A 15,234-nucleotide genomic window follows, 5' to 3' on the forward strand; every position below is an offset into this window, starting at 1 on the left:
AACATTTGCAAATCAAAATGTAGTATGCACATGCACTTTAATCGTTGAGATTCTTGGTAAAATAGTAATTTGAAAAGCTGAGTTTACAAGTATGAAAATAAGTATGAAGATTTGAAGGGTCATTTGGACTTGAAACGTTAACTGTGTTCCTCTCCGCAGATGCTGCCAGACCTGCTGAGTTTTTACAAGTATTTTTGTTTTTGTTTTGGATTTCCAGCATCCGCAGTTTTTTGCTTTTATGAAGATCATATGCCCAGCGATGGATATATCCTCTCACAATCACCACCAAAATTAAGATTGTGGTAACTTGTCTCATTGCTGTTTATGGGATCGTTCTTTGTGCAAATTTGCAGTAATGTTTGCCTACTTAACAATAATTCATTGGCTATGAGCAACTTGAACCATTCTGAAAACACAATAATATGCTGTATAGATATCTCTCTAATCAGCCAGCCAATATTCATCCTCTCAGGAGCAGAAATGTGTGACCAGTTGAACTAAGGAGACATGAAGGAAAACATGCAGGGAAAAGTTAAACAACTCAAAATCCTTTCATTTTTAAATTGCAGGTTTATGTTTGATTTCTTATCATGCTATTAAATTCAATCTGCAAGGTCTCCAGTTTCAGTAACATGACTGAGCATGCTGCCTACATTATGTATCAATGCTTTCTGTGCCTACCTATTATTTTGTCTGAATTACAATGTATAGTTTGAAAATATTTACTGTGAGTAGGATAATACCATGTTAATTGGTGAATACTGTGGATTTATGCTGTAAATTATTTCTAATGTAAATTAACTAAACTAATCTTCAAATGTTGAGGTTTTTGAAGAATTGTGTCATTTGTTCTATAACCTTGTTCTTAGGCAAGCAGTGTGAATTTGTGTCTGCTTTATAGGCTGGGGCCACATCGATGTGGGCTTCATGTTGTGGTCTGCTGAATGAAGTAATGGGTACTGGAACAGTGCGTGGACAGCAACCCGGGTTCAGTGGAGGTACAGGGCCATTCAGATTTGCCCACAGCACAGGATATTCTTCATATCCCTCCCCAATGCCTGAAGTCCCAAATATAGTCTGTAAAGGCTGTGGTCAGGCCTTTTCTCTCTTTAGGAAGAAGGTGAGTTGAGTAATCTTTAAATTTGCTGTACATCTAACTTAGCATTCATGCATTAATTCATGCATTAAAGGGGGTGGCAAGGAGTGAGAGGGAGAAAATAATGCTTGAATAAAAAGCTGGATTTACAGCAGGTCATATGTGAGTTGCATGAATAGATAATGCTGTGTCATCTGTGTCTACTGCATATAAAATGTTTTCTATCCTCTGTGATAACAGTGAAATAAAATCTGTTCAGCATTTGCTTTAAGGTTTTAGTGACTGGCTGCATTAGTACTTGCCAGATTTAGTTCTTTTTTAAGCAGTTTGAATTTTGTATGAACTGACAATAACAAAAGCTTGCATTTATATTTGAGTCGTTAACATAGAACTTGGGTCTAAAACTACCCATTTGTCAGTGGTAAACACAATGTTCAAAATTTAAATAAACTCAAGTACATTTGCAATATCACAAACCAAGCAATTGCAGTAATTTTGATCCAAATTATAGCGGCTAGAGCAATTCATACAATCTTTGTAGTTTTCCGTTATCACAGCTAGGCTGGATGAGAGTCATAATATCTTGATTTTTCTGCTGCTTCTTAAATGCTTTGACAGGCTACTCAAATTACATACAATGTAAATTGTTTTAATTCCAATACCTGTTACAACAGAGAGCATAGCTCTGCTCCTTATATTTACTTATAATTATCTGTTTAGTGTAGAAAATAAATTCACTGTAGTCAGCTTGTGCATTAAAGCAAAGCTTCTCATGGCCAATGATGATGCATAATGAACCATAGCACAGTTCAAAGCAAAATAATTTACATAGCCATATACATATTTTGTCCTTTGTTTATTGTTTGTCTCCTAATTAAAACAGGCGTCTCCTAATTGAAGCAGGCCCTGTGTCTTTCTATGCAAGAGAACCAATCGGAGAACAAAGTCAAACATATTTCTAAATCAAAATGTGGTACTGAATCCCCCTTTCTGTCAGTTTTTCTTTAATTTTGACAGAATTAACTTCTTACTGTGATACAGTTCTGCAAGCATGGAACTTTATGTAAATGGCTATCTTTAATATGTTAGTAAGCTACTGAGACAATGTGGGACTGAACTATTATGCTAACCAGTTGATATATGGTACTGGATTTTATGGGGTGTTGTGGTCCCTGCTTTCTACCCCAAGATCCGTCCCTGCCCACCACAAGCACATACACGCACATGCACGCGCGCGCACACACACACGCCGGGCTAGCAGGTCAGTGGAGAGCCCATCCAGCGAAAGAATGTCCGCCCGTAGTCATTCACTGGCCAAAGCTGTAGGCTAAAGGAGGAATTGCGGCCCCTCAGGGACAGGATGTCCCATCTTCGATAGCTGCCAGCCTATCAGATGACCAGCAGCTCTGTACTCCCAGCAGCACTAGATACAGGCAGTTCCCAATGGAAATTGCCATTGAAGCAGGACATCCAGGCATGGGGTGGTGGTGTGGGCTTCTCCGGGGTCAAGCTGGCAGGCCCAAGCGAGTGGGGTGGGTTGCTGAGTTTGAGTTTGATGTGGAGGGTAAAGGGAGAAGTGTGTCTTGGGGTGGGGTGGGGGGGGGGGGGGGGGGGGGCGGGGGGGTGCAGGGTACCTCCGATGGGCACAGCACTCCACCACCTCCCCGCCTGACACTAGCTATCACAGTTAAAGCTGCCGTGCCACATGCTTGGCATAGGCCTCCTCATGCTGCGTATAAAACAGTGGCAGGGCACTTAATTGGCCGCTTCAGGATCTCCATAGGCCCAAGGGTGGGTGGGTTGCCTGATGCCTCCACCGCCTTTCTTCCTTTCCCCTGTAAAATTTTATGCAAGTCAAGAAGGGGGGGTATGTGCTGGGAAGGCTACTTGCTGGAATTGATGCTAAATTCTCATAATGTAATAGGTCCTATCTTAATAGGATAGGGATTAACAACATTTACTGAAATTAAAATTTACAGGACACGCTGTTTTTAAAAATGTCTTTTACTAATGGGCTAGCTATATTGGTAATAGGCACTGACATACCTCGATACTTTGCTAGCAGTTGTTCAGTTAATGCATGAAAAGATTAACAAAACAAACAGCCCTTTAAATAACTGACATTTTCTAAATTTTATGTATATGTGATAGCTAGGAATGCATTTTTTTTCTGTTTTAAACCAATATCCACCAGTTTGATGTTAAATGGAAAGAAAGGTTCACAAACTTGATATACTGTGGTCGTTTTGCTAGATTACATTGAATACAGTGACTAGTTCACCACATTCACACAGGTTATATCAGCGCTCAACTGGAAGTGCATCTGCACCCACTTCGTTCCAGCAGACAATAGACACAATCCTGCATGCATTGACTGATATAATGGTTACAAAATGTCATGCTAGTCATGTATAGTGTCATAGTAAGTCATTTAAAAAATCTAAGTAGAATTTTGTTGAGGCTACAAAACAAAATCAACCAGCTCCTGATTTCTATCCAGTGATCTCGACTGGAAAGTGTAAATGTGGAAATAATTGGTCTAGGCCATGATGGTCAAGTAGTTTTCTGCCTTGGCTCGCACAAGAATAATCGTTTCACTGTGCTACAGAAATGTAGAACTATATTGCAACATAGTTCACTAGTCAAGGAAAACTGGGGTGGGGTAGGGTTGGCGCTAGAAGATGGAAAGGAGGAATAAAATGTTGACTATATTCCATTTGGTATTGGTAAATGGTCTTTCTATTTAATGCATGTACTGTAACAAAAATTCCAAGATTGTTGAATGTTAAGGGACTTCAGTTCCTATAAATTTAATTGTTTTGGAAAATAAATTTGGAATTTTAATATTAAATACTGTTTGCTATCAGATGGAATTCTTTCTCCACCTGCCAAAAGTTTTGAGTTGTATCTCTTTTTTGAGAAGGAATTCAGTTACTTTAACTGCTCTTGAATAAAGTTCCCCTATTAGTTCAATGTCTTTTTAGTGCTGTCCTCACTAATAGCAAATCCTGGAAAAACTTGCAAAGTATTGCTGCATAAGTAAGTTTAGTTGTTTGCTTAAATTTTAGTGTCCCTGTTTTACAAACATTCCTAGTCCTACATTTGTCAGGTAGTGATAATTCAAATTGTATCTGAGGGGTAGTCAGAATATATTTATAATTTCGCTAGTCTTTTTCCAATTGGTAATTCACTCATTTAATTGAAAGGTTTGTGAGCTTTTTAGTAGGTAGTTTTTGTTGTTATGAGTCCCTTGATATGTTCTACATTTCTACAATTTATGTTGCCACTTCTTGGATGTTTCCCTATTCTTGCATTACTTGTTTCCTGTAAGGAAACCTAGCACCTCCTCCTTTTTGCGTGCTTAGGTAAAAGTGAATCTGACAATCATTAAGGCACGTAAATTTACAGCTATTGTTTTAAAAAAAAATGGACAATTGCAGAATTCAATCCCAAAAATAATATAATAGACAATTTGGCATTCAATTACCATGAAAAGTCGTCAAAATTATAACATGTACATTTATGGCAATAACATTATTGTTATAAAATAGATTACTGACTCACTGACCAGTGGAAATATTTTTCCTGATTTACCTTTTTTGGGGGGATAAAAAGGCTACCCAATTTGAAGCATAAAAATAACTGAACTTCTCTTAAACTTCATTTAAGGGAGATTTGATGGAAGGCTGTACTGTAATTACTTCACTATGAGGAGCCCTACTGATGAAGCCCACTCTCTAAAAGTATTTACCTTTTGTTTACCAGTACATATGTCAGGAGTGCAAGAAGAATTTCTGTTCATTCTGTTCAGTGATGCAAGAAAGTCTACGAAGGTGCTACACATGCCAAGTGTTACAACAAACTTCCTTCCAGCGTAACGAGCTCATGAAAATAAAAGTCAAAGATCTACGAGAGTATCTGAGTTTAAGAAACATACCCATAGAAACATGTCGTGAAAAAGAAGACTTGGTACAGCTTGTATTGAGCCATCATGAATCAGATGCTGATGGTGTAGACACTGAGAATATACGTTCGTCAAGATCACAGAGTTCACAATTTTATACTAACCCTCCCGTCACCACCTCAGCATCAGCAGCACCATCTTCTCAGGGGATTTCCACCAATCAAAGACCTAGCTCAGGAACTCCAAACATGCAACAGGTAGATTATAACTTTTCAAATATTTGAATTTTGATTTGGGAAAGATCCAACTGGTGCAGTTCTTATAAATCCATTCCGAACCAAGTTACTTGTATCTTAAAAAACCTATCTTAATTTGAAAAAGTCCAGTCATATTAAGCATTTGGAAGTGTGCAATCAAGAATGTTTGTAACAAAATGTTTGTGCTAATGATGTTCCTTGAATACATTGGAATAGTTTTCCAAAATATGAACGCACACCTTCAAGGTTTAGGAGACATTCTCTTCCTTGACCTACAGAGTTAGCAAAACCTTCATTTGCTTTTAGTACTCATTTTCCTAAAATTTCATGCAATAATAACATGAAAAAAACACATGTTTTTAGAGTTGAAAGTTTCCAGCTTTCTGTGAAATTAGTCATTTGTTTTGGCTACACTGTTTTCAGAATTCCTTGAGTATTGTAATTAAGCTAAATAGATAAAATAATGGTAAATACAGATCTTGAAACGTTAACTGTGCTCCTCTCCACAGATGCTGCCAGACCTGCTGAGTTTTTCCAGGTATTTTTATTTTTGTTCTAGTGACATTTCACTTACTGAAGTAAGGTGATCAGGGTAATGCTTTGATACTGTTCTGTTGAAGGGTCATGAGGACTCAAAACGTCAACTTTGCTCTTCTCCATCGATGCTGCCAGACCTGCTGAGTTTTTCCAGGTATTTCTGTTTTTGTTTTGGATTTCCAGCATCCGCAGTTTTTTGTTTTTATGTTAATGCTTTGATACTCCCTGAAGAATAGGGAAGAGAAGAAAAAGAGATTGGAAATAATTTCATGGCAAGGAACTGTTGTAAGGATGTTTGCTGTTTTTTCCACCTTATGTTTGAAACCAGAAAAATGTTTTGAAACACGAGGTGAAAAAACAGCAAATGTCCTGTACCTGCTGTACTCACTGACTATTTCCACTCCCACTTTTTTTTATGACCTCTAAACAACCTTTGTAACTGAATGTGAAGAATGCCACTTGCCTTTCTAGGTGCTTTTACATTATTAAATGAGTGCCATTGACTGTCATTGTGTAGGTCTGGTGCAATTGGTGGCACTCTGATGCATTCCTCTTTTAGATTAATACAATATTGAAAGGTAGAGCATCTGCAGGTTTTTTCCCTACATTTATTAAATGTCAAAAGCTAACAAATAATCATTTAATCCTCTAATTTGTACATCCAGGATTTTATAGAAAATATTTTTTGTAATTATGATTTTCCTGGCAGAATGTTTATTTATGCTTTAGTTTTGTTTTTTTCCTCTGCACATGCAAATTCCGTAGCCTAATATCCATTCCTCCTTAATGTGGTTTTGTAGTTGAATCTAATTTATTTATTCTAGCTGCTTTTTTGAATTACATTGATGTATGTTGGAATGAAATATTCCATGTCTTTTATTCTTCTGATGTTGGCTAACAATGAGCTAGCTTGTCGCTATTTCTAATAGGTCTTGTCCTTTTCCAGTCAGAGACCACTGTCCTTGACTGGTTGCAGCTGTTCCAAAGGGATACAAATCAGCCAGTAAAGAATTGTGTCATCAATCTATGATATTTCAAGGCTGTAACCTACATCTTTAAGATAAATTTGCAAAAAGGTAGCTTTACTTTTACTGGTTGTATCAGAAGCCTGTTTCTTGGAATAGTCATTGACTTGGATTTCATGATCTGTGGCAAAGCAACAGTGCACACTGCTGATCTCAAAGCCGTCCACAAATATTCAGTGATCTCTGTGGCATGGATTTCCCCTTTCTTAACATGAATTTGATGCCAGTCGAGGGGATCTTCAGGCACCTAGCAACAGTGTCATCAAATAGGGTAATCAGCCAATTACATTGAAGCATTCTCAAACTGCAACCAGGAAGTAAAATGCACTGAATTTTCACTTAGAGCATGAAATAAATGATTGGGAAGGAAGAAGGTGAAATAGTAAACTTTAAAAATTTTAATTTTCTTGATGATGTTTAAGTTTGACATTCCACAAATATATATTTAGCTTTTGAGGGCCAGTGAGGCTGTTCAGCAGTAATTATTAGCTTAGTACTCTAGTAAAACACATTATACCTCATTTAACAAGATGTAATTTTTTCTCAAGGGTTGGTATACTGCGATAAATTATGTAAAAGGACAAGACTTATCAGCTCAATGTTTCTACTTGATTGCAGCCTAGGGAAAATTCAACACCCCATGATAAAGCTTGGAGACGCAGACACCAACTTCTGGATTTCCGTGTTTAAATGTGGATGCCAGAAGTTGTTCGTGTTTCACAGAAGTAGTGACAGAAAATGCTGACAATTTTGTTGTAATCATGACTGTAAAATCCGGATTATTTTGGTAGATACTCTTTTGAAAGTTTGTGTGTGTGTGCATGTTGATGACTCATTTGTTGGGGGGAAGGGGAAACTAATAACTGGCAAATCTCTGGAGCAGTTTCTGTAGCTGTAAATAAATGTCATCTCACACACTGTACTGGAAAAAAAAATTCAGTCACTGTTGTTATGCAGTGGCCTTGGAATGATTGACAGATGTCAGTCTCATTAGCAGCCTCATTAATGAAAACATCAGGGGTTTTCTGTGTCACTTTAGTTGGCCAGAATTTCTACTCAGTTCCCATCGCTTAAAATGTCCACATTTAAAATGGTCAATTGCATATAGTGACCAACATTTGCAATAATGTCCATTTAAAAGTTGCTGCTAATAGTGTCAGAAGTAGTCTATTTTAGGCAGCATCAGCTATATCAGTTCTGTCGAAGGGTCATGAGGACTCGAAACGTCAACTCTTTTCTTCTCCGCCGATGCTGCCAGACCTGCTGAGTTTTTCCAGGTAATTCTGTTTTTGTTTTGGATTTCCAGCATCCGCAGTTTTTTTGTTTTTAGCATCAGCTATGCTTACTTGATGTTAAAGTGCCCTGAATGATAAAGTAACATTACTGTTTAATGCTATTTAAGAAGATGCATCAACAAAGAAATCGCTCAACTATTGCTTTTGCAACAAAAAGAGACAGGTTTTAGGTGTTGTTAATTTAAAGATGTCAGTCTGCTCTGAATCTTGGTTACATCCTTCGATGCAGACACACATCTCACAGAACTGACCGTCTTTATATGGACCAAGCTCCATAAAGATTCATCATCAGTAATAGTTGCTTCAGTGTTTCTGCTTGAGGAGTTGGGGACCAAATTAAAAAGCTTTTGGATATGCCTGGTGCTGCTCCTGGTGTGCCCTTTTGCACTCTTCATTGAACCAGGGCTGATTCCCCCCACTTAATGCTAATGGTAGACTGTGGGATATGCTGGGACATGAACTTACAGATTGTGGTTAAATACAATTCTGCTGCTGCTGATGTTGGCCCACAGTGCCTCATAGATGCCCAATTCTGAGTTGCTAGATCTGTTTGAAATCTCTCCCATTTAGCACGGTGATATTGCCACACAACACAATGGAGGGTATCCTCAATGTGAAGATGGGACTTGGTTTCCACAAGGCCTATTTGGTGGTCACTCCTACTGATATTGCCATGGACATAATCATCTGCAACAGTTAGATTGATAAGGCAAGTAAGGTTTTCCCTCTTGTTGGTTGCCTCACTACATGACACAGACCCTGGTCGAGCAGATATGTCCTTCAGGACCCGGCCAGCTTGGTCAATAGTGGTGCTACCGAGCCATTCTTGGTGATGGATGTTGAAGTCCTCCACCCAGAGTACATTCTGTGCCCGTACCACCCTCATTGCTTCTTCCAAGTGGGATTCAACATGGAGAAGTACTGATTTATCGGGAGGGTTTGCGAGGGTGGTAGGTGGTAATCAGCAGGAGGTTTCCTTGCCCATGTTTGACCTGATGTTTGTGGGATTTGGAGTCAATGTTGAGGACTCCAGGGGCACTCTGCCTGGTTTCATTCCTTATTGACTTCTTCACAGCAGTCTGAAACAACTGAATAGCTTCCTAGGCCATTTCAGAGGGCATTTAAGAGTCAACCACATTCCTGTGGGTCTGGAGTCACATATAGGCCAAAACCTGTAAGGATGGCAGATTTTCTTCCTTGAAGGGCATTAGTGAACCAAATTGATTTTTACGACAATCTACAATTGTTTCATGGTCAACATTACTGAGATTAGCTTTTTATTCCAGATTTACCAATTGAATTGATCATCACCAGCTGCTATAGTGGTCTTTGAACCCGTGTTCCCAGAAGATTGGCCTGGGTCTCTGGATTACTAGTCCAGTGACATTGCCACATTACTGTCTCCCCCGTGTTAGATTGGAAAAGGTAATAGGGCCTTAACAACCAAGGTATTGTCAGAGAAAATTAGAAAAAAGTCAGAGCTAAAGGCACTATATGTTAATGCATGAAGCATTCACAACATTAAGTAAATGAATTGATAGCACATATTAATAAGGTTTGAGCCAATTGCCATTATGGAGACATGGCTGCAAAGATGATCAAGATTGGGAACTAAATGTTCCAGGGTACAAAATTTTTAAGAGATAGGCAGAATGGAAATGGAAGAGGGGTAGCTTTGATAAAGGAACGGATGGAATAAAGACAGAGAAAAAAGATCTCTGCTCAGAAAATCATGAGTAGAATCAGCTCAAGGGGAAAGATAAACAGCAAGAGTTAGAAAACACAGGGGGCCTATAAACAAATCCCGCCAAACAGTAATTAGTGGAGGGCAGAGTATAAATTGGGAAGTTAAAAGGTGCATGCAATAAGGGTAAATCAGTTGTTACTAGGGCCTGTAGTCTTCATATTGACTGGGCAAGCCAAATTAGCAGTAATAGTATGGAAGACAAGTTCATGGAATGTATACAAAATAATTTTCTAGATCAGTATGTTGCGGAATCAATGAGGGAACAATCTACTGTATTTTGGATATAGTATTGTGTAATGAGAAAGGGTCAATTTATTTTGTAATAAAGGGCCCTTAGGGAGGACTGTTAGAATTTTATATTGTGTTTCAAAGTGGTTTAGTTCGAAGCTAAGGTCTTAAACCTAAACAAAACAAACTACACAGTATAAGGATTGAGTTGGCTAAGGTAGGTTGGGAAACTGCATTAAAAGGCATGATGGTACCCATGAAATAGCTAGCATTTAAAGAGCTGATATATAATTTGGAACAAATATACATTATTTTAAAGGACAAAAATCTCTCAAGAAAAGTGGAACAACTGTGACAAATGAGAAGTTAAAAATAATATATCAAAAGATGAGGCTTTATAATGTCGCCAAAAAGAACAGTAGGTTTGAGGGTTGGGAGGATTTTAGAATTCAGCAAAGGAGGACCAAGAAATTGATAATGAAAGAGAATGAGAGTAGGCTAATAAGAGACAAAAAGATACAGTGAAACATTTTTATAGGTATGTAAAAATTAGTGAAAGTAAATGGCAGACACATTAAACAAATTCTTTCTATCAGTCTTCACAGTCGAAGACTCAAAAAATATTCTGGAACCAAGGGTCCAGAGAGAAAGAGGAAATTAGAGAAATCAGTGTAAAAAAAAAATAGTACTGGAGAAATTAATGGGACGAAGTGGAGACAAATCCTCTGGATCTGATGCGTCCTAGGATTTTTAAGAGTAGCTGCTGAGATAGTGGATGCATTGGTTTTGATCTTGCAGAATTCCTTAGATTCGAAACAACCTCCAAGGATTGAAAGGTAGTAAACATAATCCCATGATAAGAAAGGGGGAAGGAAGAAAATAGAACTATAGGCCAGTTAGCCTAACACTCAGCAGTGGGCAAAATGTTAGAATATTATTAGGGAAGTGGTAACAGGACATTTAGAAAATCATTATGTGATTAAGCAGAATCAACATGGATTTATGAAAAGGAGATTAGGTCAGTCAAATCTGTTCAAGCTTTTGAGGATGTAACTAGTAGGAGGCATTAGGAGGAACCAGTGCATGTAGTGTAGTTGGATTTTCAAAAAGCTTTTGATCAGGGGCCGCACAGTTTATGACACAATTAGGACTCATGGGATTGGGGAGAATCTAGCATGGATTGGGGATTGGTTAGCTGACAGAAAACAATGTAGGAATACATTTTTCTATTCTTCTTGCCAAAGTAGAAAACCTTGCATTTTGACTCCATCTGTCAAATTTTTGACCATTCACTTAACTTATGTATATCTCTTTGCAGATTCTTTGTATACTCCTCGCGATTTGCTGTCCTCCCTACCTTTGTATTGTCAGCAAATTTGGCTACAATGCACTCAGTCCCTTCATCAAAGTCATTAATATAGCCTCAGAATAAGGGGTCAGCCATTTAGGACTGAGATGAGAAATCTTTTTGCTCAAAGGGTTGTGAATCCTTGTAATTCTCTACCCCAGAGAGCTGTTGATGCTCAGTCGTTGAGTATGTTAGAGGCAGAAGTCAATGGACATTTGGGAACTAAGGGAATTAAGAGAAAGGGGAAATACTGAGAGGCTGGAGTTCAGGTGGAAGATCAGCCATGATGTGTTGAATGCTGGAACAGGCTCGAAGAGCCAAATGGCCTTCTCTGAGTCCCTTTCCTTATGCTATGTTCCTGTCATATCCGAGAGAGAAAAATTGTATCAGATTAGCTGTTTGATTTACTTTGTTTCTCTGTTTTCTCAATTAGATGTCGAGTTACCTTATCTGTCCTAATGTCTCCTTCTTTGGTTCTGTCACTTTTTGTTTGATTACCTTTCTGTGAAGTGCCTTGGAATATTTTACTGCATTAAGGGTTCTCTATAAATGTGAGTTATGTTAACTAACCTTACAATCAATGTAGGAACGTTAGGTGAACCTGCTGTACTGGCCATCTTGTTTGTACAAATGTATCTTCTATAAGTTTGGGGGGGTCGGGTGGGGGGGTGGGGGGGGGCCTAGTATATTTTTAACTTCATATTGCCCCCAGCTCAGTTTGCAGTGGAAAATATGTTCCCTAGTGAAGATTTTAAAATGTCTCCAGTGTAAATGAGACTCTAGGTACTTGCATTTAAATAAATGCACCTGAATATTTTGGAGCAGCAAATGTATTTGCAGGAGAGTCTTCCTTATGGAGTGTATAAAGATTCTGTAGCATTTACATGCGGGTGCACATGCCTATAATGGTTTTCAACATGGAGGCTTACTTTATTGGAAATATCTACAAGGCCTGTGCAAGGTGCTCAGTGACTAGTGGGAGCAAGCCATTTTAGTCAGCAAATCTCTAGAATGTTTCTGTAGTGCTCAAATAGCTTTGATTTTCATCAGCTGAGAATTTAATAAATGTCATTTAGTAAGAATATTAAAAATTAAATGCATTAAAACTCTTAAATTACTCCTTTCTTTTTCAATGAGGTGCTGTCATGCGTTGCACTTTATTTGGGTATCAAAGCCAAAGTAATGACACCTGGTAATTGAAATGATTGATCAATCCAGTCTTGACAGCAGCAGCAAATCCTACAAATAATTAATGTTATTACATCAGGGTGTTGATGCTGCTTTTGCTTTTTTAATTGCAGTGATAAAATTTAACAGTTGACTACATAATTTGCTTTGTTTTGTTTGTGTGCAGTTCTTTTGTATGGAGGAAACTAAAACTACCCATCCACTTATAATGGAAATGTTTTCTGAGTATAAATTACTGTGCATTTGCAAGTGCTGCAGAGTGACTTACAGTTATTAATGGTGGTTAATGATTTTTTGTTCTGTAATGGAAAAATAGCTGCAAAGAAGCCACATGTGAGCAGACATTTTGGAAAAAGACTGCCTTGCAGCATGTGCACGGGTGTTGGATTTCGGTATTCCCAATTATGTTGGGTTTGGAATATTTATGACATGATCACAAGTTTACTGGAGCAGTTGTACACGTTGACATGAAACCAACGGAAATCATTGGATGTGCATGCCTGTTTACTGCATTTACAATAAAGCCGTAAGCCTAACACCTGCTTTCCTTTTATTTGAGGAGATTTCTTTGTGGGATTACAATTCCAGCTTGCACTGTTTCTTTTTCACTGTTTAATGCAATGCTTTGTTTATGCAGAACTTTTAAATATTGTTTTCAAAAATGCCTGACTATGAAGGCATTGATATTTCTAGGAGAGATTTTAAGTTTTTCTGTGCAAGATGCCCTACCACACTAAAGTTTTAGTCCCTATGACTTTTGTTAATGTAAAACCCAGGTAGAACAGGAAGATGCTCACTTGTGCCTCAGCCTGCTCCAATTAAGAATGGGAAATTTCTGAAAGGTCACCAATGTGAAATGTTAACTCTGTTTTTCTCTCCACAGATGCTGTTAGACCTACGGAGTATTTCCAGCAGTTTCTGTGAATGATTTCTAGTTCCTTGTACAGTATTTGTATTTGCAGATACTTTGTTACATGAGGTGTTCTAGTGAAATTGCACTAATGCCAAAAAGCATTACAAAAAAAAAACAATTTTAATTAAGATTTTGGGATGGTATTAACAGACACCTGTGAATGACTCATCTGCCTGCCTTTTGTGATGTTGTATCAGTATGTCCGTTTTACTGGTGTATTTACATGAACTGGTTTAATACAGTTTGTCATGTGAGCTCACAGCAGAAATTTATACTGCCAAAGTTACATTGCTACTTGATCAGGTACATCACTATCTGATCAGGAAAATAAAGTTCTGTTCATCATTTTTAAGATATTGGTTAAATGTTAACATCTGCAGTCGTCTTATGGCTAATGGTGCAAAATTTAAAATCAAGCTTTTAAAGCTCCTGGGCCTTCTAAAGTTTGCTTCAGAGCAGTTGAAGCAGAGCAGTATCTCCTTAAACTGGCACCTCATCACTGGCTAGAATTTAGTTGTGATGACTTAACTTCCGTTACACAAGTTATTGTGATGAATTAATAAGAAAACTGCAGAATCACTGGGCCATGATTGTTTCTGTGTATTGTTAAGATCCTGGACCCGACCCCCAAGTTTTTGGTAAGATCTGATTAGGGACCAATAATGTTTTGTTTAAAGCAGGCAAGTTTGAGATTCGAGGCATTTGCTAAGAGAATAAAGCCACAAGACTCCACTGGTTTTGAACAAATAAAGATAAATAAAGTTTACTATACAAGGTCAAAAAGATAAAACAATTTGCAATATCTATCTTATACTCTAACATTCAAGGTTAGTATGAAGTACGTGAATTAATGGACAAACTGTAGTCAAGCGCATCATGTTGTATAATAGATAGCAAATGTGACCAAGACAGATCCCAAGGATTTCTCAGCAACCCACCCAGACATCAATAAACACTGATTCAGCCAATATAATTGAAACTCCATCTCCCTTACGAGGGACTCCAAACTTTTCACTTTTGAAGATCGAGCCTCTGCATTCCCTCAAAGCCACTCCAATTCAGACTGCCTGAATGACTGTACACCTCCCAGGGTCATTCTTGTCTCCTGAGGCTCTGTTCCCCTGGGTTTCCAAGTCTGCATTTCAGCCTCTTCTTACTGGCGCAATTTCAGCTCTTTTAATAGCTGGCTACCTTCACTGAGCTGGCATGGACCCTGGATTTCACCAAGCTCCAATCTCCCCAGATACACCAAGTTACAAATAGCTTCCAGGGCTTCTTCTCAGCCTTTACCCTTTCTAGCACTGAGCCAGTGATCCGCCACCTTTCCAAGTCCCCAGGACTTCCCCTGAGTCCTAACTGCATAGAGCTATCAATGGATGATAGAACTCCTGAGCCCAACTACACAGAGCCAGCCAACAGTAATACTTTTGCTGTCTTGAGCCTGCTAACAGTAGCACCTTTCGGTATCACCTTGCCCTGCTGCAGAACACCCCCCCCCCAGCAAATACACAGATAAATTGAAACCCTAGAACTTTCTTAAGCTCCACCCATCTCTTGCTTTTACTCCCAAAACCAAACAACCCTGGGCTGCATTTCTTTGCAATCAATGTAGACAACTTGCCTGCAATTCTCCAGCTAAGTAAGTCCACCTGCTATTTAATGATCTTGCCTTTCTACCTTTTAACCCTTTAAGTTA

The 15,234-nt window shown here is 38.4% G+C and overlaps 2 protein-coding genes across 3 annotated transcripts in view; one reads left to right on the forward strand and one right to left on the reverse strand.

The window, feature by feature from the left end:
• rnf34a (ring finger protein 34a) overlaps nucleotides 1-15,234 on the forward strand; it is a 37,785-nt gene that overhangs the window by 10,122 nt on the left and 12,429 nt on the right. For both annotated transcript variants that reach the window (XM_041202020.1, XM_041202021.1), the window contains exons 2-3: nucleotides 902-1,120; nucleotides 4,862-5,257. In XM_041202020.1, coding sequence (XP_041057954.1) covers nucleotides 902-1,120; nucleotides 4,862-5,257 — 615 coding nt within the window. The remainder of the gene's footprint in view (nucleotides 1-901; nucleotides 1,121-4,861; nucleotides 5,258-15,234) is intronic.
• LOC121285500 (lysine-specific demethylase 2B-like) overlaps nucleotides 5,901-15,234 on the reverse strand; it is a 248,035-nt gene continuing 238,701 nt past the window's right edge. The window contains exon 24 of the mRNA XM_041202006.1: nucleotides 5,901-6,019. Within this exon, the coding sequence (XP_041057940.1) occupies nucleotides 6,002-6,019 (18 nt within the window). The 3' untranslated portion in view covers nucleotides 5,901-6,001. The remainder of the gene's footprint in view (nucleotides 6,020-15,234) is intronic.

Source organism: Carcharodon carcharias, chromosome 13 (genome assembly GCF_017639515.1).
Source record: "Carcharodon carcharias isolate sCarCar2 chromosome 13, sCarCar2.pri, whole genome shotgun sequence".
Taxonomy (NCBI): Eukaryota; Metazoa; Chordata; class Chondrichthyes; order Lamniformes; family Lamnidae; genus Carcharodon; species Carcharodon carcharias.